General features: G+C 31.8%; 2 protein-coding genes and 1 non-coding gene across 5 annotated transcripts in view; 2 read left to right on the top strand and 1 right to left on the bottom strand.

The window, feature by feature from the left end:
* LOC141381810 (uncharacterized) overlaps nt 1-24414 on the top strand; it is a 201291-nt gene that overhangs the window by 109584 nt on the left and 67293 nt on the right. The window lies entirely within an intron of this gene.
* LOC108182424 (uncharacterized) overlaps nt 1-24414 on the top strand; it is a 32437-nt gene that overhangs the window by 1404 nt on the left and 6619 nt on the right. Inside the window, exons 3-5 of one of the 3 annotated variants that reach the window (XM_073948646.1) lie at nt 6254-6298; nt 16620-16974; nt 18244-18326. In XM_073948646.1, the coding sequence (XP_073804747.1) occupies nt 6254-6298; nt 16620-16974; nt 18244-18292 (449 nt within the window). In that variant the 3' untranslated portion in view covers nt 18293-18326. Of the gene's footprint in view, nt 1-6253; nt 9278-16619; nt 16975-18243; nt 18327-24414 lie in introns of those variants that run through there. The other 2 variants (XM_073948645.1, XM_073948644.1) reach the window with 2 other exon arrangements.
* Nucleotides 13275-13347, bottom strand: trnar-ccg (transfer RNA arginine (anticodon CCG)). The gene has a single exon. It is a non-coding gene; the product is annotated as a tRNA-Arg (tRNA).

Genomic DNA, 24414 nt, shown 5'->3' on the forward strand with positions numbered 1-24414 from the left:
CTTGGGCCAAAGAGGGCCAGCTGGGGCTTCGGGGCGGAGTGAAAGGAGAGGCAGACACTAGTTTTCCGATCGCACACGAGTACATGCACCAAACAAATAACCAAATAAAAAATAAGGGAAAGAAAACATCTAGCCTTTTAGTCTGGGGTCTTTTTGCGTATGATCGCCCTTATGTTTCCCTTTTAAATGTAAGGCTGTTGCATAAAATGATAAAGTTTTCATTTATAAGTGACTGTGCTGCATCGTCCTTGATGTTTCAATAACACATAATAATATTTACACCATATTAAAGACACAGCAGACAGTAAAGGTTTTTGAGAGTTTTTGTCAAGTTTAAAAGGTGTTTGTGCACGTTTAGATGCCTGTATGTGAATGTGAGACCGAGAAAAAGAGCGCTCTCTTCACAGCTCTGTTGATGCTGCGAGCGGCTTCTGTTTGTATTTATTTTGAAGATAATACACAACATAAATACAACAGAAAGACATTAAACTTTACAAATTTCGTGTCCATTTTTGTAGACTCAAAAACAATAGTGACATATCCTAATAAAATAGCCCAAGATATATTGAAATAATTTAAATAATTACAAATATCAGATATAATAAAATCACATAAAATAAAATTCAATATAAAACAAATAAAATCTAGCTATAATAATTAAGGTAGCCTATAAACAGTACATAAATCAAACCATTTTAAAGCCATATTAAACTTTCATTTTACAAAGGCCTATCTGAAAATAAGATTTTAGATATTTTCTAAAACAATAAACACCGGAGGAGGTTTGAAATATTATTTATAAAGTATATGGATACGATGATATTAATCAAATCATGTAAACAGAGCATTTTATAGGTGAGTGAAAGCAGAAACTAGGCTACCTTTTTTTTCTGTCATGCATGCATTATCCGCCTGATTCCCGCTGAAGTGGGCGGGTTGTGTGACGTTTGATTCAGGGGACGTTCTGGGGGCGGGGTTTGCATGACAAACTGCGAGGTACTAGCCCTACAGTGGAAACGCGACATGATTTCTGCCTAACTGCTCAACCCCCCCTTGCGATTGGCCCGGCCCAGCCCTGCCCGATAAAAGCCCTGGCTTGCACATGCCCGACAGTGGAAATGCGGCTAATCTTTTCTTCATCTAATAAATGACTTGCGCCTCAGAGGGTAATCCTGAAACGCAGTGAACGCGCGGTGGCGTTTAAAGGTGTCAGACGCGAAGATGCTCTTAATTCTGGAGGTCATGAATAATATAATAACACTAATACTTAAACTGTAATGCGTTTAAGTTTGACCAAAACAAGAGTTCAGATGTTTTATAATGTACTGAGCCGGCTGGTTTGTCCATTCATACACATTTGTATCATCACATGATCTCTTATAACAAAATCACATGACCTTTTTTAATGCACATACTGGAGTTTGTATCGTGATTTTTCATCTTTTCTTATCGAATAAAACGTTTATCCTACTGAGAAATGCGCATACATTTTGTTTTTTGCATCATGATGTTTCCATAAACCGTTTTTTTAAGTGCATGAAAATAGGTGGATGGAAACATAACTATTGAAAGACAGGAATGAGTTTCTCTCTTGTTACTTGTTCTCGTGTCTTTTGTCATTATTTTATTTATTATTAGTCTCCCATTTTCTCTACCTTCTTAAGGCTATTGCTTTTCTTGTTCTCCTACTGTTTGTAAAGTGTCCTTGAGCACCAGTGCTATATAAAATAAATAAAAACTTAAACTGAGCTGAAGATATTTGACCTACAGTATACTCATAGAAGATATCTGCTATTACGGTGATAGTGTTGGCTTAGTACTCTCCATTTGCATATGTCACATTGATCCAAATTAACTTTTTTCATCGACTTCTTTATGGGTTTAAACTTGTTTCTAGTAGTATCTACTAGTTCTCACAGATAGTATCTGAGTTAGAATTACATTATTATTATAATAACTAATTACCAGGGCTATTGTGTTTAAACGGGGTTTCTGCGGGGGTCTTAAAATGTCGTAAATTCCAAAATCAAAATTTTCGACCTTACAAAGTCTTAAATTTACTGAAATGTTGTGTTGTAGGTCTTTAATCTTTTTAAACAAGCCTTTATTTTCCTTTGTTCATGTTTTGCTACCCAATCTGGCCAAAACCCACACAATAACCAACAATCCATCTCAATAAAACTTTCAACTTTTCATTCAAAAACGTCATTTTAACTCTATTATAATGGTTTAAGTATTTTCCTCACAATAACATTTGTTTAAACGTGCTCTATGTATTTACTGCTGAAGACATCGCGGACAGATTGCTGTGTAGATTTAGTTTGTTTTAGTTTTTAAAACTTTTAAAACATTTGTTCATTTTAAATTATTTTTTAAAGTAAGTTTATTTAGGAAAAAAGTGTGTGGATACAAGTAAAGCTTGCATGTTATTACACACAATTTAAAATCTTTTGCTAAGAAATATCTAAAATATATTTTTTTTATTAATTTATTATTGTATTATTAAATGTATTAAATTATCATTTTTTTTAATAGGGCAAATTAAAATCTTTCATCTGGGCTATTTGAAAAATCCCTTAGCCTTTAGCCCTTTATGAGTCTAAAATTGTCATAATGGTCTTAAAAATGTCTTTAAAAGTCTTACATTTAACTTGGTGAAACCTGCAGAAACCCTGGTTTAAAGTATAAAAAAAAAAAAAAAAAAACATGGATGCCCCCAATATTAAATATGCTGAATGAAGTGGACAATAAAATAATTAATTATTATAAAGCATTGTACAGAATTCTAAACTATAAGATGTTGCTGCAGGGCGACATGAGACTAAATGAACAAACTATTGTGGAACAATAACGTTTAACATTGCGCTGACTACAACTGGCCAACAAACTAGTCTAAAATGACTTTTGCTGCTTAAGAAATGGATTACAGCATGCTAATGATATGCAGAGATTTGAGTGTAAAGTTTGTCAGTATTGACCATATTCTTCACGTACCAGCAGGCGCCGCCATTTGAATCTTTTTGCTCTTGACTTTTATTAAAGAAATAATTTTAGATACTAAAAACAGTGTTGTGCTGCTGAGGCATGGGACGATAACCGTTTTCAAGGTATAACGCAGTTTGAAAAAAGTCAAGGTTTTAAAACCGCCAATATTTTCTGCTGTACCGTTCATTTCTATGTTTTTTTTTTATATATATATTTTGTTTTAAGTTTTTAGGACAACAGTATCTCCAGCAGAAAAGATCTCCAAAGATGCCATTTTAAATTGTAATGAAATCTCTGTTTATGAAACAAATGAAGACAGAAGTCAATGATTCAATTGAGTGATTTAGCCTTACATGTTTACTGCTCCAAAATACTTTAAAAGTTTCTCAAAGGAAAATGTTTTGTGTTCAAAGAGGAAAAAGTGTCTGTTTACCCAGACATTTAAAAGAATATATTTTAGAGGAGTAATCACAGTACCATGAAACTGTGATATTTTTTATTCAAGGTTGTCATACTGTCAGAATCTTATACTGGCCCATGCCTAATGCTGCTTGATGTTGCAAAGTCATATTTTCTAATTTTATTGTTTTTCTTTGTATATATAGTCATGAACACACTTGTTTGCAGAGCAAGAGAGCCTGTCTCTGAAAGAGAGTTTTCTGTCGGTCTCCTCCCCTTTTTAAAAGATAAAGCGGTATTTCTCACTTAGCCTTACATATTGTGCTTTTTGGATAGGCTATGAGCATAAAAAATTGGTTGATGGAAACGTCATGATGCCCATAACCTTTGAAATATAAGCATAAAGAAACATGCGCATAACTGAGTAGGACAAACTTTTTATTCGATAAGAGAAGGTAAACTCAAGTAAACCACGCAAGCACTTTTACTGAACAAATTCCAGTATGTTTGTTTAAAAAGGTTTGTTATAAGAGATCATATGATGATGAAAATGTGTGTGAATGCACAAACCAGCAGGCTGAGAACATTATAAACATCTGAAATGTTGTTTTGGTCATTCTAAAACGCCTGAACCGTTTCAGTATTCATGCTATTGTATTATTGATGACCTCCAGAGCGTCTGTTCTCTGCGTCTCATGGCTTCAAACGCCAACACGTGTTAATTTTGTACCAGCATTGTCCTCTGAGGTGAAAGTCATTTATTAAATAAATAAAAGATTCATGTAGCTTCTTCTACTGCAGGAAATTCTGTTTTTACAGTTCATATTTGGGGCCTGTTAATCAGGAAGTGATGATTTTGTTGTCTTTGATTCATTGGATGGAAACGCAGCTTTATTCGCTCATCTTTTATGTGACATCCCAGTTTTGCGCATAAATGTAATTCGCATTTTTTGACAGAAACATAGCTATTGCCTACATTTCAGTCACACAAAGAACAAAGTCACATAGCAGAATGGCTTGTCCTTTCTTAATGAATAATTTGCTTAAATTCAATGACCTTCGACGGACATGTACTGTAACTAGATTAACGGGATTATTACTCGTTCTAAAAAGATTTTTTAGTCCTGCTTACATTTTAAATGTCATATCAACCTCTACCTCTTGATAGTGCTGTGCAATTAATCGAAAATCTGGTTTCAATTTAGATTTTGGCTTCTAATGATTATGAAAATCCATTAATCGAGATAAACGATTATTCCATCATATACCGCTCCCTTTCCAGTTGTACACACTTGTTGCTCTGCAGAGCTCAGTTCCATGTGAAAATAACTAAAGGCATGTGCTGTAATGTAACATTTGCAGCACAGGACGCGCATCATTCCTATTTTTAAAAGTGCATAAGTGCACATGCTCTGTGTGTGCGCTGCGCTTAGCCTTGGACAGGCTCGGAAACAAGCAGAGAACATACATCTAATGCCATCTTAATGTGAGCGCTTTAATGGTCAAGTACATGCAAATTTGTGTAGTGTTTAGTGATTAGTCATAATAACCCTTGTTTGTATAATATACAAACAAGTTAAGAATCAAAAGACACTTGAAAGAGAAACCATATCAGAGCCGCACTATTCCTAAAGTGACTGCGCACAATATTCCTGCTGCCGACTGTTTTTAGCATTAATCAAACAACAAAGGGAGAAAATCCCTCACTGCTCTTGACTGAAAGACTTTTGAAGCTCAAATGTTTTTCTGAAATTGAAAACTCTTGAGTATTTAATCTCTCGGTAAATCAACTCAGAGATCAAGATTAGGTTGGTTGATCCTCCTTACTGAAACAGGCCCCAGGTCATCATGACATGATTGGCAATTGTCGCTGTTTGTAATTGTACTCTGTTTATCCTGAGAGCTGATGCGGAGTATTCTTAGGGCTTTTCACACTTCAAATTGTTAACCCTGGGTCATTCTATACCTGGAGAAATTCTGGGTTATCTGTAGTCACCTTCCACACTGCTCATGCTATACCTGGGTTTAAAAAAATAATCCTGGGTGTTCATTAACAGACAGTTCACATTTTTAAACCCTGGGTTATCATTATTATTTTGTATATTTACGTTGTTACTGTCTCTGATTGGACAAACCACAAGTAACCTTTTTAGATGGCATTTGTGCATATGGTCAGATATATACAATGTCACCAAGTAGGTCTTCAGCTAAGCCTCGGGGCATACACAAAGGCAAGAAAACAAAGACAAAAGTACAAATAAATGAAAACAAGTAACAAAGCATGTAATCTTGCCATCTCCTCATCACTCCCGTTTAAAGCAAACGTGGCATTAAGAATTTGCATACGTTTTATACAATAATGCAAACTTGCAAATATAAGCGTGAATTATGCATACTTGCTATGGACATGCAGGATTTGTCTCAATCGAGGAAACAACACGAGTAATCTAGAGCGAGTGCATTTGGTTATTTCCATTTAAAGTCACAGGCACAAAAAGAGCTTGGTTTGCCTCTGACCCCCAAAATTAAATATTCTACAAGGTACATGATCGAATTTTGAGCTGAAACCTCAGACACATTCTGGGAACACCAAAGACTTATTTTACATCATGGAAAAAATGGGTAATTGTAGGAACCTTTTAAAGGGATAGTTGTGCAGAAATGAAAATAGCCTCACCATTTACTCTCTCTCGTGTGGTTTTAAACCTTTATGAGTTTCTTGATCCTGTTAAACACAAAAGAAGATATAAAAAAAAAAACCTCTACTGGCTTACTGTGTTCCACAATAAAGGAAAACATCCATTTCTTGCTTGTCGCTTTGAGCCTTCATACTAAAGCTAATTTTTTTTTTTTTTTTTTTTTTTTTTAGATCTGATGGTGCTGAAAGAAGAGACTCATCAACAGATTGAAATAGGTGAGAAACAGCAGTTTGAGAAACCCCAAGAAATAGCGACTGATGAAAAACCCACACTGACTAAAAAGACTTCATCACACGGAAGACCTCGGAAATCCAAATCGGGGTGTAATTTCAGCTGTAAACAGTGTAGAAAAAGTTTCAGTCAGAAGTCAAAGCTTGATGTTCACATGAGAGTTCACACTAGGGAGCAACCTTTCACCTGCGAACAGTGTGGGAAGAGTTTTGGTCAAATACAAGGCTTTAAAGCCCACATGAGAATTCACACTGGAGAGAGGAAGTTCACATGCCGAAAGTGTGAAAAAAGCTTTTATCATGCTGGACACTTTGCAGCACACATGAGAATTCACACTGGGGAGAAGCCTTTCAGCTGTAAACAGTGTGGAAAGAGTTTTTGTCAAAAGCCAAACCTTGATGATCACAAGAGAGTTCACACAGGGGAGAAACCTTACACCTGCGAACAGTGTGGAAAGAGTTTTAGTCAAAAACAAAACTTTAAAACCCACATGAGAATTCACACTGGAGAGAGGCCATACACATGCCAAAAGTGTGGAAAAAGCTTCCGTCATGCAATAAACTTGGAAGTGCACATGAGAACTCATACTGGAGAAAAGCCTTTCAGCTGTAAACAGTGTAGAAAGAGTTTCAGTAAAAAGCCGAACCTGATTGCTCACATGAGAGTTCACACTAGGGAGAAACCTTACACCTGCGAACAGTGTGGAAAGAGTTTTAGTCAAAAACGAGACCTTTACATCCACATGAGGATTCACACTGGAGAGAAACCTTACACATGCACAGAGTGTGGTAAAGGTTTCTCACATATAAGCACACTCAAACACCACATGAGAACTCACACTGGAGAGAAGCCGTTTGCATGTGCTCAGTGTGGAAAGAGCTTCACAACCAAACCTAGCCTCAAGAACCACATGAATGGTCACACTGGAACCATAGTGTTCACATGTGATCAGTGTGGAAAGAGTCTCACACGCAAAGACACCATTAAGAAACACATGAAGATTCACTCAAGAGAGGATCGTTTTAGATGCTGTGAGTGTGGAAAGGGCTTTAAAAGTAAAAGAAGCCTCAACACTCACATGAAGATTCACAATGGAGAGCTGAGTCCTTAACATTGAGGCCTTGTCCACACAAACACGGGTATATTCAAAACGGCAGCTTTTTCACGTAGTTTGGCTGTTCATTCAAGTGAAGTTTATTTATAAACTACTTTTGAGAGGATCACATGCTTATGATTGTCCACGGCTGGTTCTGCATTTGCTAAAACATGATTCACCAATCAGATGATTCCTGACTCACTATAGATAACCAGAACACAAAGCTGCGGTCACACTAGACTTTGAGATTGTGAAATTCTGTCGTACGGTGCTGTTAAAAGGGGCGGGATCAAACAAGATTTTTAGAAATTAAAAAAGTGAGCGATTGCTCCATGGTTTAAATTTCTGTCCAGAGAGGTCATGTTTTGATCCTCGATTGGTCTCACGCAGTCAAGTGATGCGATTTCGCAGGTCAGAGTTCACCAAGCATGAACTTTGCACCTCAGCAACCGGCGAAACTTGACGCATGACCCTGTTTCTAGTCTGACGCATTCGCGTGCGTATGAATGGAAGTCTATGGGAGGAAAAGCCCAGTGTGACCGTAGCTTATCTCAGTTATCCTTGTCTTGAAGAATCCCTCTCCCACCCTTACTCCCCCTCCTTTCTAGATTGGGCAACACGGCAGTCAATGATTAGCCAGTGGTTAGCACTGTTGCCTCACAGTAAGAATGTTGCAGGTTTAAGTCGCTGCTAACCAGTTGACTTTTTGTGCAGAGTTTGCTCATTCTCCCTGTGCTCGCGTGGATTTCCCCTGGTTTTCTCCCACAGTCCAAAAACACACAACCTAAGTAAACTGAACATTAAATTGGCACCATAGTCGAGCTCTTAGTAAGAACCAAATGACCTAGAGGAACTCAGGAGATGTGACTCAACCAAAGCAGTTGGGTAATCTCCAGGGGGGTTTCATCCTTTGTTATAAATTAGTGTCTCACAGACTGTACTTTGGTTTAAGTTACTTGAAGACCGACAAGTTAACATCACTGCTGATGAACTGCACAATTAATTCTCTTCAATAAAGTCTTCTCCCCGTAAGAACTTTGGTCAGCTTACTTATTTTATGTATTAGAGTTATCTATACATTTGCGAGCCACCCAAGAACGCTTAAAGGGCCATGAAACCCCCTCGTTTCAGCAGGGTGTTTTCACACCTCTACTTTGGAAAAAGTCAGAAAAGTGGGCGTGTCCAGCTCTGTTTAGGGGGGAGTGTCGGAGGAACTAAAGTGGGATGGTGTGGGAGTGTCTATTTGTGCACGCGCGATTCAAATTAATTGAAGTGTGAACTCTTTTCTGGATTTGGTTTGTCTAAACTTTCATCGGTGTGTGTCTAATTGTGGAGTTGGACTGGCGAGCCTCCCATTAAGTGGATTCTTTGGATACACCTGTTGGAAAGATACAAAGTAAAACCTATTCAGCGTCATGGTAGGAGTGTAAATTTACAACACACTCACAAGTGCAACATCCTGGATCTCTGGAACTGAATTTGCAACCTAGTTGTTTTGCAAAAGAATCTTTTTGAGTGTTCATCACCTGTACTGGACTTTTGGGACATTTTGAAATGTTATAAGTGAATGTTTTATTTTCATTTTTATTTTATTTGTACATTTATTCATTGCAGTGTTCATTTGTTGCAATTTTTGAAGTTTTATAGAGAGAAGTTAATTGGTTTAAGAAGGGAAACCTTGATTATATATTGAATAATAAAACAATTTTAATATTGTATTATTAAGAGGGTTTTGGACGATGGCATTATATAGCATGGTATGGTGATGCGTAACCAATTGGACTTTAAAATTTTTAAGTCTAGACATTCAAACATGCAGTGCTACCGTTTTTACCGTTTCTTTTTTCGATTAAACAATTACCCCCTGTCTGGTTTTGTGGCTTAGTTGGTCAAAACACCTGTCGAGTAAACAGAAGATCCTATGTATGAATCCCAGCAGTACCTTATCTGCAGTGAGCTGTGCTTTTATGGGCCAGAGAGTACCAAAAATTGCTTTCTGTGCAACAGTGCTAGAGGCAGGAGCTCTGTGGTGCAATGGATAGTGCATTGGATTTCTAGGCTGTGAGCTGAGGCCAGTGCGAGCCAGGAGGTTAAGCAGTGAGGCCGAAATCATGCTGCGCTTCCACTGTTGGGCTAGTAGCTCGCAGCACGTCACGCAAACCCCGCCCCATAACATTCCCCGAATCAAACGTCACACAACCCGCCCACTTCAGCGGGAATCAGCCAGATAAAGCACACCATCACATCCTCACGAAACCATTCAAATAAAGACAACTGAAACAAACAATTGACACGTTACTGTACAACATTACATTTTATGTCTATACGCACATGCCTGTGTGTTCTCATTCATCATATTCATTTACTCACCGACCGACTGAATTTGAAAATAATTTTCATGTGAAGCAACATGCCCCTTCAGCTACTCCAGAATGCAGCAGCATGAGTGGTCTTTAATGAATTGAAAAGAGCACATGTCACTCCGCTACTCACCCGTTTGCACTGGCTGCCAGTTGCTGCTCGCATCAAATTCTAAGCTCTGATGTTTGCCTACAAAGCAACCTCTGGCTTTGCTCCCTCTTATCTGCTCTCACTTCTGCAGATTTATATGCCCTTAAGAAACTTGCGTTCTGTGAATAAACGTCGCCTCGTGGTTCCATCCCAAAGAGGGAAGTAATCACTTTCCCGAACTCTCGCATTCAATCTGCCCAGCTGGTGGAATGAACTCCCTAACTGCAACAGAACGGCAGAGTCACTTGCTGTCTTCAAGAAACAACTTAAAACTCAACTATTTAGTCTCCTCTTCACTTCCTAATCTGCAATTGCCTCTAGCTATACCACTAACTGTACTCAAAAAAAAAAAATTCTTACATTACTAATGCTTTCCTTCTTAGACTGTACAGACCTGAAACTTGCCTACAGCACTTATTTATTGTTGCTCTTATAGTTGTGATAATTGCTTCCTTGTCCTCATTTGTTAGTCGCTTTGGATAAAAGCGTCTGCTAAATGACTAAATGTAAATGTAAAACAGCGAGCTGTGTACACGCCCTTAAAATGACACATTATAACACATTATAATAAAAAAATCTGGATTGTGTTTTGAACTGAACCTAAACTGGCACACTCAGAAGAACCATAATAATAATGTTAAATCATAAAAAAGGGGTAAACTATGTGCCCTTTAAGCAATGTGTTAACTTTATTAAATATTCAATAATCATCAAGATTGATAAAAAAGTTCAACACACACAGCAGTGAACGTGTGCACACACACACACACATCAGTGAACATGTACACACACACATACAAAGTTGGTACAGTAGGCCTACATACTGTATCTACCTTGGAAGAAGTGATATGGTTCTTAAAGTGTTGTTTTACGTATGGAGCCTGATTGAATTTTATTATAGTGTCTTCGTAAAAACATCTGTCCATAATTCCTGAAAATAGAAAAAAAAGATATATATAAATAAAGAAACTGCAAAGAAACGATTCAATCATATTAAAGAGATTTGAACTAACCTTCTAACACAACTAGCGGTTAGGTCCCTGATGGAATATGGCTCCCCAGACATGAATTTTTACTGGATGCTTTGCTTTCGGTTTCACAACATGGCGGTTTATTAATAGGGTATGTCCTATTAATAAATTTGTAGGACATGTAAGCTCGTATAAAGCAAATAGCCTAAATAAAGAGATGCATGGATTAATGTAAATAAATAAATCTTTTCATTATGGCATTGTTCAAAATGGCTTACCTGGCTTTCTATAGGTCCACCTGAGTTGTTTTACTGGTTTTCTAATATTGCAGACTGATGCTTTTAACTGTATTCTAAACAGAAGCTCACTCTGAATCTTTTTAGCAGATTGCTCATTGTCCTTGTGCAGTTTTTCGTCAATCGTTTTAAGTGCAGCACTATACAACAAACACATACAATAATTTTATTAATTAATTTTATTAACATTTTACATAAGTGTTGCTGAAATACTTGATTTGACAAAATGATAATACACAATACCTGTTCATTTTCCTTGCCTTGCAGTTGTTTTTCTAGGAAGGCCTACAGGGCTTTGATGTCTATAGTGTCGTCTTACAGTGGTGTTGGAGACGTGCACACCCGACTGCAACAGGAAAGCCCTGATGTCAGCAAGAGAGTGCTTTGATGTGTTGATGCATCAGTTTTTTTCATTGCAATAATTGGTTGAAATGATCTGTAATTAAATCTATAGTGGACCTTCAAAGACAACCCAGATGGGACTTGAACCTACAATACCCAACTCCAGAGGCTGATGCCTTATCCATTAGGTCACTGGGCCATGTTGCCAAGCTTTTGTCATGGAGCTCTTGTATGCCTTCAACAAGATGCCAACGCATGGAAAACTGCACTTTAGGATCTCGATGCCAGTTTGCATTTCGTCAAATAAGATGTGTGCAACTAATGGACAAACATTTTCTTTGTGCAAGCATTCACATTCGTGTCTCATTGGTCCTGGGGTATGGTGTGAGACTGGTCTTGAGTTTCAAATTCCAGACAAGGCCACTCTCATTAACATGAAATCACAACCATTCTGCAGCTATTTTCTTGTTTGCATTTCATCATCATCCACCTAACATGAGACCATTAGTTGAAAGCCACGGGGTACTTGAAGTCAAGATCTCCATTACCAGAGCTTTTCAGAACCTTTGATGTTTGTAAAGTGATTGGATAATTTAAGCAAGATTGGATAAATCTTAATTGAAGTGTGCAGCAAGTCTGAGAATTTGAAGCTAACTATTGACCTTAGATCATCACGCAAGGTTTGAGGGGACAAGTGAGGATTTTTTCCACACAATTTATATTTAACCCAACAAACACAACCCAAATGGGACTTAAACCCACAATTCCCAGCTTCAAACGCTGATGCATTATCCATTAGGCCACTGGGCCAATACTAGCATTTGCCATATCTGTTGTACGGTTTAGGAAGTTCTTGTAACTCAGAATACAGCACTTTAGGATCCCTACACCATATTGCATTCAGACGATCTGGTGACAAAACAGCTTCTCTGAAGAGTTTTCCATTGTCATGTCTTTTTGACCTAAGGGTATGAACCTAGCTTTTTGAAAGTCACAATGGATTGTGCTGCACAGCCAACTTAAAAGGAACTGCGTCAAAGACAACCCAGGTGGAACTCAAACCCACAATCCCCAGCTTCAAAGGCTGGTGCCTTATCCATTAGGCCACTATGCTGTTTCTATACTGCCTGTGAACTGTAACATGAATCCAGGGAGTTGCTGACACACATAACAAAAACTACATGAACAAAAAGTAGATTGGACCGGTTTTACAGAATTTTTTTTTTTTGACACTGCAGAGTGTTTCTACTGGGCTCATTGGTCTAGGGGTATGATTCTTGCTTTGGGTGTGAGAGGTCTTGGGTTCAAATCCTGAACGAGCCCTACATCTTTCACAGAAAAGCAGTGATGCTTTGGTGTTTCTGTGTTAGTTGTAGAAACTTTAGTTAATAAAGATTTAGTGGATTTCTGATCTAAATTAGTCTAACCTGTACAATAATACAGACAAAAAAGGAGCGGGAATGATTCGGTGGTTAGAATTGTTTATGGATCTTGAACAACGTACCAGCTTAATATGTAAGCATCATCTTTGTGTTTGTACACAGTCTCTTCTCTGTAGGCACCATGCAGGCTTCAAAATGGCCATTTGCGTTAGGTATCTCGTTACCCTTTTAGTCATAACAGGTAGTATGGAATGCCAATGAAGGAAGTTAATGACACGCAAACACATCTCAAGAAGGTTTTCACAGCTACTGTGTTTCATCCACCAAACACTGATCTCAAGTTAAAGGGAGATTTTCAAGAACAACCCAGGTGGGACTTGAACCCACAATCCCCAGCTCCGGAGGCTGATGCCTTATCCATTAGGCCACTGGGCCATGTCACCAATCTTCTATCAAGGATCTCTTGTATGCCTTCAACAAGATGCTACCGCATGGAAAACTGCACTTTAGGATCTCGATGACAGTTTGCATTCTATCAAATAAGAACTAATGGCCAAACATTTTCTTTCTGCAATCATTCACATTCATGTCTCATTGGTTCTGGGGTATGGTTCTAGTGTATAGTGTGACTGGTCTTGAGAGTTTCGAATTCCAGTCAAGGCCACTCTCATTAACTTGAAATCACAACCTTTCAGCAGCTATTTTCTTGCTTGCATTTCATCATCATCCACCTAACATGAGACCGTCAATTGAGAGCCATGGGGTACTTGAAGTCAAGATCTCCATTCCCAGAGCTTAGCAGAACCTTTTAGGTGTGTAACGTGACAGTGAGATTCAAGCAAGATTGGATGAATCCTAATTGAAGTGTGCAGCAAGTCTGAGAATTCGAAGCTAACTATTGCCCTCAGATCATCACACCTAAGCTTTGAGTAGACAAGTCAGGATTTTTTCACACAACTTAAATGTAACCTAACAAACACAACCCAAACAGAACTTGAATCCACAATCCCCAACTTCAACGAGTGATGCCTTATCCATTAAGCCACTGGGCCAATACTAGCATTTGCCATATCTGTTGTATGACTCCGGAAGTTCTTTTAACCTAGAAAACAGCACTTAAGGATCCCTATACCATATTGCATTCAGACGATCTGGTGTGTACACCTAATGACAAAACAGATTCTCTGAAAAGTTTTCCATTGTCATGTCTTTTTTGACCTAAGGGTATGAACCTAGCTTTTGAAGGTCACACTGGATTGTGCTGCACAGCCAACTTAAAAGGAACTGCATCAAAGGCAACCCAGGTGGCACATACTAAAAACAACAAGAACAAAAAGTATTTATAAAAAAGTAAGACTTTTTTTGGCACTGCAGGTTCTTTCTTCAGGGCTTGTTGGTCAAGGGGTATGATTCTCGCTTAGGATGCAAGAGGTCCTGGGTTCAATTCCCGGACGAGCCCTACAGCTGTCACAGAAAAAGCAGTGGAACTTTGGCATTTCTACATTAATTGTAGCACCTTTTAGTGTGACTTTAGTTAATGAACATTTAGTGAACTTCTAATTTAAATTAGTTTAACATGTACAATTATACAGACAAAACCGTCTGCTACCCTCAGGCAGATGGTTCCGCAGCATCTGGTCACGCACCAGCCGGCTAAAGGAAAGTTTCTTCCCTCAGACTATCAGGCTGATGAACACTTAATACACAACACACAGACTCTTCCATACCCTCACTGCACACCATCGATATGTAGCATGCACTGACCTTTAGCCAATCCATACTTGAAACAACACTGCCTGCAACTATGTGGACACCTATTCATTGTACATATCGCTGTCAATTTCACATTGTCATTTTATTTGTTATTTGTACTGTCATTGTATTTGCACTGTCATTTTTTTGCACTATCTGTATTTTTTACTGTTTGTACAGATAATTTTTCATGATTTTTGGTGAATTTTTCATTTCTCATGATTTTTTGGTGATTTTTCAAGATTTTTTCATGATTTTTCAAGATTTTTTCATTTTTCATGATTTTTCGTGATTTTTTCATTTTCCATGTATTTTCGTGATTTTCATGATTTTTTCATTTTTCATGATTTTTCGAAAAATTTTCATTTTTCGTGATTTTACGTTATTTTTTTAAAAAAATTCATTTTTCGTGATTTTTTGTGATTTTCCAAAAATTTTTCATTTTTTGTGATTTTTCAAAAATTGGATTTTTTGTTATTTTTCAAAAAAATTTCATGTTTTTCGATCTTTCAAAAATTTTTCATTTTTTGTGATTTATTGTGATTTTTCCAAAAATTACATTTTTGTGATTTTTCAAAAAATTTTCATTTTTTGTGATTTTTTGCGATTTTTCAAAAAAAAATTTTTGTGATTTTTCAAAATTTTTTAATTTTTTGTGATTTTTTGCGATTTTTCAAAAAAATTTCATTTTTTGTGATTTTTCAAAAAAAATTCTTTTTTGTGATTTTTTGCAATTTTTCCAAAGATTGTCATTTTTTGTGATTTTTTGCGATTTTTCAAAAAAATTTCATTTTTTGTGATTTTTCAAAAAAATTTCATTTTTTTTCGATTTTTCACAAATTTTTCATTTTTTGTGATTTTTGGTTATTTTTAAAAAAAAAATCATTTTTGTGATTTTTCAAAAAATTTTCATTTTTTGTGATTTTTTGCGATTTTTCAAAAAAAAATTTTGTGATTTTTCAAAAAAATTTAATTTTTTGTGATTTTTTGCGATATTTCAAAAAAAATTATTTTTTTTGATTTTTCAAAAAAATTTTATTTTTTGCGATTTTTCCAAAAATGTTCATTTTTTGTGATTTTTTGCGATTTTTCAAAAAAATTTCATTTTTTGTGATTTTTCAAAAAAAATTCTTTTTTGTGATTTTTTGCAATTTTTCCAAAGATTGTCATTTTTTGTAATTTTTTGCGATTTTTCAAAAAAATTTCATTTTTTGTGATTTTTCAAAAAAATTTCATTTTTTTGCGATTTTTCACAAATTTTTCATTTTTTGTGATTTTTCGTTATTTTTTTAAAAAAAATCATTTTTTGTGATTTTTTGTGATTTTTCAAAAATCTTTCAAAAATTTTTCATTTTTTGTGATTTTTCAAAAATTGGATTTTTTATTTTTCAAAAAAATTTCATTTTTTGCGATTTTTCAAAAAATTTTCATTTTTTGTGATTTATTGTGATTTTTCAAAAAATTTTCATTTTTTGTGATTTTTTGCGATTTTTCAAAAAAAAAATTTTGTGATTTTTCAAAAATTTTTAATTTTTTGTGATTTTTTGCGATTTTTCAAAAAAAAAATTTTGTGATTTTTCAAAAAAAAAATTTTTTGCGATTTTTCAAAAAAATTTCATTTTTTGTGATTTTTTTGCAATTTTTCCAAAAATGTTCATTTTTTTTATTTTTTGAGATTTTTCAAAAAAATTTCATTTTTTGTGATTTTTCAAAAAAATTTCATTTTTTGCGATTTTTTAAAAAAATTTCATTTTTTGTGATTTTTCAAAAAAATTTCATTTTTTGTGATTTTTTGCGATTTTTCAAAAAATTTTCATTTTTTGTGATTTTTTGTGACTTCAAAAAATTTTCATTTTTTGTGATTTTTCAAAAAAAAAATCATTTTTTGCGATTTTTCAAAAAATTTTCATTTTTTGCGATTTTTCAAAAATTTTTAATTTTTTGCGATTTTTCAGGAGCTGATGAAGAAGACAAGGCAGGAACTGATGAGGCCGATACAGGAGCCGATGAAGAAGCCAAGGCAGGAACTGATGAGGCCGATACAGGAGCCGATGAAGAAGCCAAGGCAGGAACTGATGAGGCTGATACAGGAGCTGATGAAGAAGCCAAGGCAGGAGCTGACGAGGCTGATACAGAAGCCGATGAAGAAGCAGAAGCAAAAACTGACGAGGCTGATGCAGGACCGATGAAGAACACTGGCAAGGAACTGATGAGGCTGATGCAGGAGCCGATGAAGAAGACTGGCCAGGAACTGATGAGGCTGATGCAGGAGCCTCCAATAAAGAAGTCGATGCAGGAGCCTTCAACAAAGTAAGTATAATAGTTAAAACCTTTCATTGACATAATCATACTTTTTGCACAGTCTCCCCATCTATGCCTACAAAACTGTATTCAGCAGTATATACACCACCTAATTGTGATGTACAAACGATGAACTTACAGCAGACAGTGGAGAGTCTGAGTGTGGCTTCTGTGAAAGATCTGCACAGGAACGTTTTCTTCTCTTTGCTTCCCCGGCTCCTAAATGAGCACAGTTGTGATTATCAGAACACAGTGTCTTGGTGTGACGACTTTTATTTATTAATGCATACAGTTGAAGCCGGAATTATAAGCCCCCCTGTTAAATTTGAGTTTATTTTTCACAATTTATGTGTAATGGAGAGAGGACTTGTTCAGGCACATTTCTAAACATAATAGTTCTAATAACTAATTTCTTATAATTTATCTTTGCCATGATGACAGAACATAATATTGGGTCACACTTTACAATAAGGTTTCATTAGATAATGTATTTACTAACATGAACTAATTATGAACAATGCTTGTACAACATTTTTAATCATAGTTCAACATGTACTAATGCTTTATTAAAATAATATTTAATGCTTAGTTGATGGACTGTGAGTTGGCATGGATGACTGTAACACGAACAAATACTGCATTAAGTGTATTGTTCATTGCTTGTTTATGGTAGTAAATGCTTTGACATTAACTGATACAAACTTATTGTAAAGTGTCACCCTTTAAGGTAACACTTTAGAGTAATAGTCCATTAGTTAATATTAGTTAATGCATTTACTGACATGACTTAGAAGTTTAATACATTAATTACAGTATTCATTCATCTTTGTTAACGATTTAATGTTTAAGTTAAATAACGTTAGTTCATTAATGCACTGTGCATTAAGTAATGTCAACAAGCACAACTTTGGATTTTAATAATGCATTAATGTTGACCTGTAATTAATAAATGCTGCACAAGATTGGTGACACTTAGTGTTAGTAAATTGATTAACTAAAGGACTATTATTCTGATGTGCTACCATATTTAGATTGAGAAAGTAAAGGCTTAACTAGCTTAACACTGTTTGTTCTGTAGCCAATAAAAAACATAAATAATAAAACAAATAAAACTTTCTTCAGAAGATAATATACTATCGTAAGTACTGTGAAAATGTCCTTGCTCCATTAGCTTGAATAAATATTTCACAGGAGCGTCCTCAACTGTAGTTCATGCTGCAACAGTATGAATAAATGTTAATAAGTGACATTTATTATGTGATATACCTTGTCTTTCAGAGGAGCTGAGTGGTTTCTTCGGCAGACCGCCTTTGTCCTCAACTGCTAAAGAAGGACAAAAAAAAAACACAAGATAGGCAAAAGTCAGTGTCAAAGCAGCAAGAAGACAATCTCATCAGCACAGTGTTTTGATGTTGTGTTTCATTGATTATGCTATGGTACATAAACAATTAAAGACAATAATAAAGGGTTATACACACTGCAAATTTTAGATTGTAGATTTAACTACCTTAGAGTTCAAATTAACACTCCCTCAGTGTTTATATGGGAACCACTATAAAAGTGTTAAAATAACACTTTTGAAAGTGTTAAAAAATTTTACCACTCAGAGAGTGTTAATTAGCAAACTCTTATTGTGTAAAATATATGTAAAATGTATATCAAAATACTGGCAGCAGTAGCCAAAACCAAAGATGAAATCAACTGAGAATAAAACTTTAAATAAAATAATAATGAATAAAAAAAATAAACAAGTTACACAATAAAATTTATTTTTATTTTCAACATCTTTAAAACAACTCATCACATTAAACAACTCATCACTCTGAATTACCACAACACTTAAAAATTGAACACCAATGAATTTGCTGTGCACCTTGTGCTTTTTTTTAAAAAATCACAAGAAATGAAAATTTTTTGAAAAATCGCAAAATATGAAATTTTTTTGAAAAATCGCAAAACATGAAAATTTTTTGAAAAATCGTAAAATATGAAAATTTTTTGAAAAATCGCAAAATATGAAAATTTTTTGTAAAATCGCAAAATATAAAATTTTTTTGAAAAATCGCAAAACATGAAATTTTTTTGAAAAATCGCAAAAAATCGCAAAATATGAACATTTTTTGAAAAATCGCAAAATATGAAAATTTTTTGAAAAATCGCAAAATATAAAAATTTTTTGAAAAATCGCAAAACATGAAATTTTTTTTGAAAAATCGCAAAAAATCACAAAAAATGAAAATTTTTTGAAAAATCGCAAAATATGAAATTTTTTTGAAAAATCACAAAACATGAAAATTTTTGGAAAAATCGCAAAATATGATAATTTTTTGAAAAATCGCAAAATATAAATTTTTTTTGAAAAATCGCAAAACATGAATATTTTTGAAAAATCACAAAAAATGAAAATTTTTTGAAAAATCGCAAAAAATCACAACAAATGAAAATTTTTTGAAAAATCGCAAAATATGAAAATTTTTTGTAAAATCGCAAAATATAAAATTTTTTTGAAAAATCGCAAAACATGAAAATTTTTTGAAAAATCGCAAAAAATCGCAAAATATGAAATTTTTTTGAAAAATCGCAAAATATGAAAATTTTTTGTGAAATCGCAAAACATGAAATTTTTTTGAAAAATCGCAAAATATAAAATTTTTTTGAAAAATCGCAAAACATGAAAATTTAAAAAAAAAACACAAAAAATCACAAAAAATGAAAATTTTTTGAAAAATCACAAAAAGTCACAAAAAATGAAAATTTTTTGAAAAATCGCAAAATATGAAAATATTTTTGAAAAATCGCAAAACATGAAAATTTTTTGAAAAATCACAAAACATGAAAATTTTTGGAAAAATCGCAAAATATGATAATTTTTTGAAAAATTGCAAAAAAATGAAATTTTTGAAAAATCGCAAAATATGAACAATTTTTGAAAAATCGCAAAAAATCACAAAAAATGAAAATTTTTTGAAAAATCGTAAAAAATCACAAAAACTTAAAATTTTTTGAAAAATCGCAAAATATGAAATTTTTTTGAAAAATTGCAAAACATGAAAATTTTTTGAAAAATCACAAAACATGAAAATTTTTGGAAAAATCGCAAAATATGATAATTTTTTGAAAAATCGCAAAAAATGAAATTTTTGAAAAATCGCAAAATATGAACAATTTTTGAAAAACCGCAAAAAATCACAAAAAATTAAAATTGTTTGAAAAATCGCAAAAAATCACAAAAAATGAACATTTTTTTAAAAATCACAAAAAATTTACATTTTTTGAAAAATCGCAAAATATGAAATTTTTATGAAAAATCACAAAAAATGAAAAATTTTTGAAAAATCGCAAAATCGCAAAATATGAAAATTTTTTGAAAAATCGCAAAATATGAAAATTTTTTGAAAAATCACAAAATATGAAATTTTTTTGAAAAATCGCAAAATATGAAAATTTTTTGAAAAATCGTAAAATATGAAAATTTTTTGAAAAATCGCAAAATATGAAAATTTTTTGTAAAATCGCAAAATATAAATTTTTTTTGAAAAATCGCAAAACATGAAATTTTTTTGAAAAATCGCAAAAAATCGCAAAATATGAAATTTTTTTGAAAAATCGCAAAATATGAACATTTTTTGAAAAATCGCAAAACATGAAATTTTTTTGAAAAATCGCAAAAAATCACAAAAAATGAAAATTTTTTGAAAAATCGCAAAATATGAAATTTTTTTGAAAAATCACAAAACATGAAAATTTTTGGAAAAATCGCAAAATATGATAATTTTTTGAAAAATCGCAAAATATAAATTTTTTTTGAAAAATCGCAAAACATGAATATTTTTGAAAAATCACAAAAAATGAAAATTTTTTGAAAAATCGCAAAAAATCACAACAAATGAAAATTTTTTGAAAAATCGCAAAATATGAAAATTTTTTGTAAAATCGCAAAATATAAAATTTTTTTGAAAAATCGCAAAACATGAAAATTTTTTGAAAAATCGCAAAATCACAAAAAATGAAAAATTTTTGAAAAATTGCAAAATATAAAAATTTTTTTAAAAATCCCAAAAATGAAAATTTTTTTGAAAAATCGCAAAAATAACATTTTTTTGAAAAATCACAAAAACTGAAAAATTTTTGAAAAATCACAAAATATGAACAATTTTTGAAAAATCGCAAAACATGAAAATTTTTTGAAAAATCGCAAAAAATCACAAAAAATGAAAATTTTAGAAAAATCGCAAATTATGAAAATTTTTTGAAAAATCGCAAAAAATGAAAATTTTTTAAAAAATCGCAAAACATGAAAATTTTTGGAAAAATCGCAAAATATAAATTTTTTTGAAAAATCGCAAAACATGAATATTTTTTGAAAAATCGCAAAACATGAAAATTTTTTGAAAAATCGCAAAATATAAAGATTTTTTGAAAAATCGCAGAAAATCACAAAAAAGGAAAATTTTTAGAAAAATTGCAAAATATGACAATTTTTTGAAAAATCACAAAAAATTAAAAAATTTTGAAAAATCGCAAAATATGAACAATTTTTGAAAAATCGCAAAAAATGAAATTTTTTTGAAAAATCGCAAAATGTGAAAATTTTTTGAAAAAACGCAAAATATGAAATTTTTTTGAAAAATCGCAAAATATGAAAATTTTTTGAAAAATCGCAAAACATGAACATTTTTTGAAAAATCACAAAACATGAAAATTTTTGGAAAAATCGCAAAATATGATAATTTTTTGAAAAATCGCAAAAAATGAAATTTTTGAAAAATCGCAAAATATGAACAATTTTTGAAAATTGCAAAAAATCACAAAAATGAAAAATTTTTTGAAAAATCACAAAATATGAACAATTTTTGAAAAATCGCAAAAAATGAAATTTTTTGGAAAAACGCAAAATATGAAAATTTTTTGAAAAATCGCAAAATATGAAAATTTTTTGAAAAATCGCAAAAAATCGCATTATATGAAATTTTTTTGAAAAATCGCAAAATATGAATTTTTTTTGAAAAATCGCAAAACATGAACATTTTTTGAAAAATCACAAAACATGAAAATTTTTGGAAAAATCGCAAAATATGATAATTTTTTGAAAAATCGCAAAAAATGAAATTTTTGAAAAATCGTAAAATATGAACAATTTTTGAAAAATCGCAAAAAATCACAAAAATGAAATTTTTTTTGAAAAATCACAAAATATGAATAATTTTTGAAAAATCGCAAAAAATGAAATTTTTTTTGAAAAATCACAAAATATTAAATTTTTTTGAAAAATCGCAAAATATGAAAATTTTTTGAAAAATCACAAAATATGAAAATTTTTTGTAAAATCGCAAAATATAAATTTTTTTTGAAAAATCGCAAAACATGAAAATTTTTTGAAAAATCGCAAAAAATCGCAAAATATGAAATTTTTTTGAAAAATCGCAAAATATGAAAATTTTTTGTAAAATCGCAAAACATGAAATTTTTTTGAAAAATCGCAAAATATAAATTTTTTTTGAAAAATCGCAAAACATGAAAATTTTTTGAAAAATCGCAAAAAATCACAACAAATGAACATTTTTTGAAAAATCGCAAAATATGAAATTTTTTGGAAAAATCGCAAAACATGAAAATTTTTTGAAAAATCGCAAAAAATCACAACAAATGAAAAATTTTTGAAAAATCGCAAAATATAAAATTGTTTTGAAAAATCGCAAAACATGAAAATTTTTTGAAAAATCACAAAACATGAAAATTTTTGGAAAATTCGCAAAATATGATAATTTTTTGAAAAATCGCAAAATATGAAATTTTTTTGAAAAATCGCAAAACATGAAAATTTTTTGAAAAATCGCAAAAAAATCACAAAAAATGAAAATTTTTTGAAAAATCGCAAAATATGAAATTTTTTTGAAAAATCGCAAAACATGAACATTTTTTGAAAAATCACAAAACATGAAAATTTTTGGAAAATTCGCAAAATATGATAATTTTTTGAAAAATCGCAAAAAATGAAATTTTTGAAAAATCGCAAAATATGAACAATTTTTGAAAAATCGCAAAAAATCACAAAAAATTAAAATTGTTTGAAAAATCGCAAAAAAACACAAAAAATGAAATTTTTTTTAAAATCACAAAAAATTTATTTTTTGAAAAATCGCAAAATATGAAATTTTTTTGAAAAATCACAAAAAATGAAAAATTTTTGAAAAATCGCAAAATCACAAAAAATGAAAAATTTTTGAAAAATTGCAAAATATAAAAAATTTTTTAAAAATCACAAAAATGAAATTTTTTTTGAAAAATCGCAAAATATAACATTTTTTTGAAAAATCACAAAAACTGAAAAATTTTTGAAAAATCACAAAATATGAACAATTTTTGAAAAATCGCAAAAAATTAAATTTTTTTGAAAAATCGCAAAATATGATAATTTTTTGAAAAATCGCAAAATATGAAAATTTTTTGAAAAATCGCAAAATATGAAAATTTTTTGAAAAATAACAAAAAATGAAAATTTTTTGAAAAATCGCAAAATATAAATTTTTTTTGAAAAATCGCAAAATATGAATTTTTTTTGAAAAATCGCAAAACATGAAAATTTTTTGAAAAATCGCAAAAAATCACAAAAAATGAAAATTTTTTGAAAAATCGCAAATTATGAACAATTTTTGAAAAATCGCAAAAAATGAAAATTTTTTGAAAAATCGCAAAACATGAAAATTTTTGGAAAAATCGCAAAATATAAATTTTTTTGAAAAATCGCAAAACATGAATATTTTTTGAAAAATCGCAAAACATGAAAATTTTTTGAAAAATCGCAAAATATAAAGATTTTTTGAAAAATCGCAAAAAATCACAAAAAAGGAAAATTTTTAGAAAAGTTGCAAAATATGACAATTTTTTGAAAAATCACAAAAAATTTAAAAATTTTGAAAAATCGCAAAATATGAACAATTTTTGAAAAATCGCAAAAAATGACATTTTTTTTGAAAAATCGCAAAATATGAAAATTTTTTGAAAAAACGCAAAATATGAAAATTTTTTGAAAAATCGCAAAATATGATAATTTTTTGAAAAATCGCAAAATATGAAAATTTTTTGAAAAAACGCAAAATATGAAATTTTTTTGAAACATCGCAAAACATGAACATTTTTTGAAAAATCGCAAAATATAAATTTTTTTTGAAAAATCGCAAAACATGAATATTTTTGAAAAATCGCAAAAAATGAAAATTTTTTGAAAAATCGCAAAATATAAAATTTTTTTGAAAAATCGCAAAACATGAATATTTTTGAAAAATCGCAAAAAATGAAAATTTTTTGAAAAATCGCAAAATATAAATTTTTTTTGAAAAATCGCAAAACATGAAAATTTTTTGAAAAATCACGAAAAATGAAAATTTTTTGAAAAATCGCAAAATATGAAATTTTTTGGAAAAATCGCAAAATGATTTTTTTTGAAAA

This window comes from Danio rerio, chromosome 4, assembly GCF_049306965.1.
Source record: "Danio rerio strain Tuebingen ecotype United States chromosome 4, GRCz12tu, whole genome shotgun sequence".
NCBI lineage: Eukaryota > Metazoa > Chordata > Actinopteri > Cypriniformes > Danionidae > Danio > Danio rerio.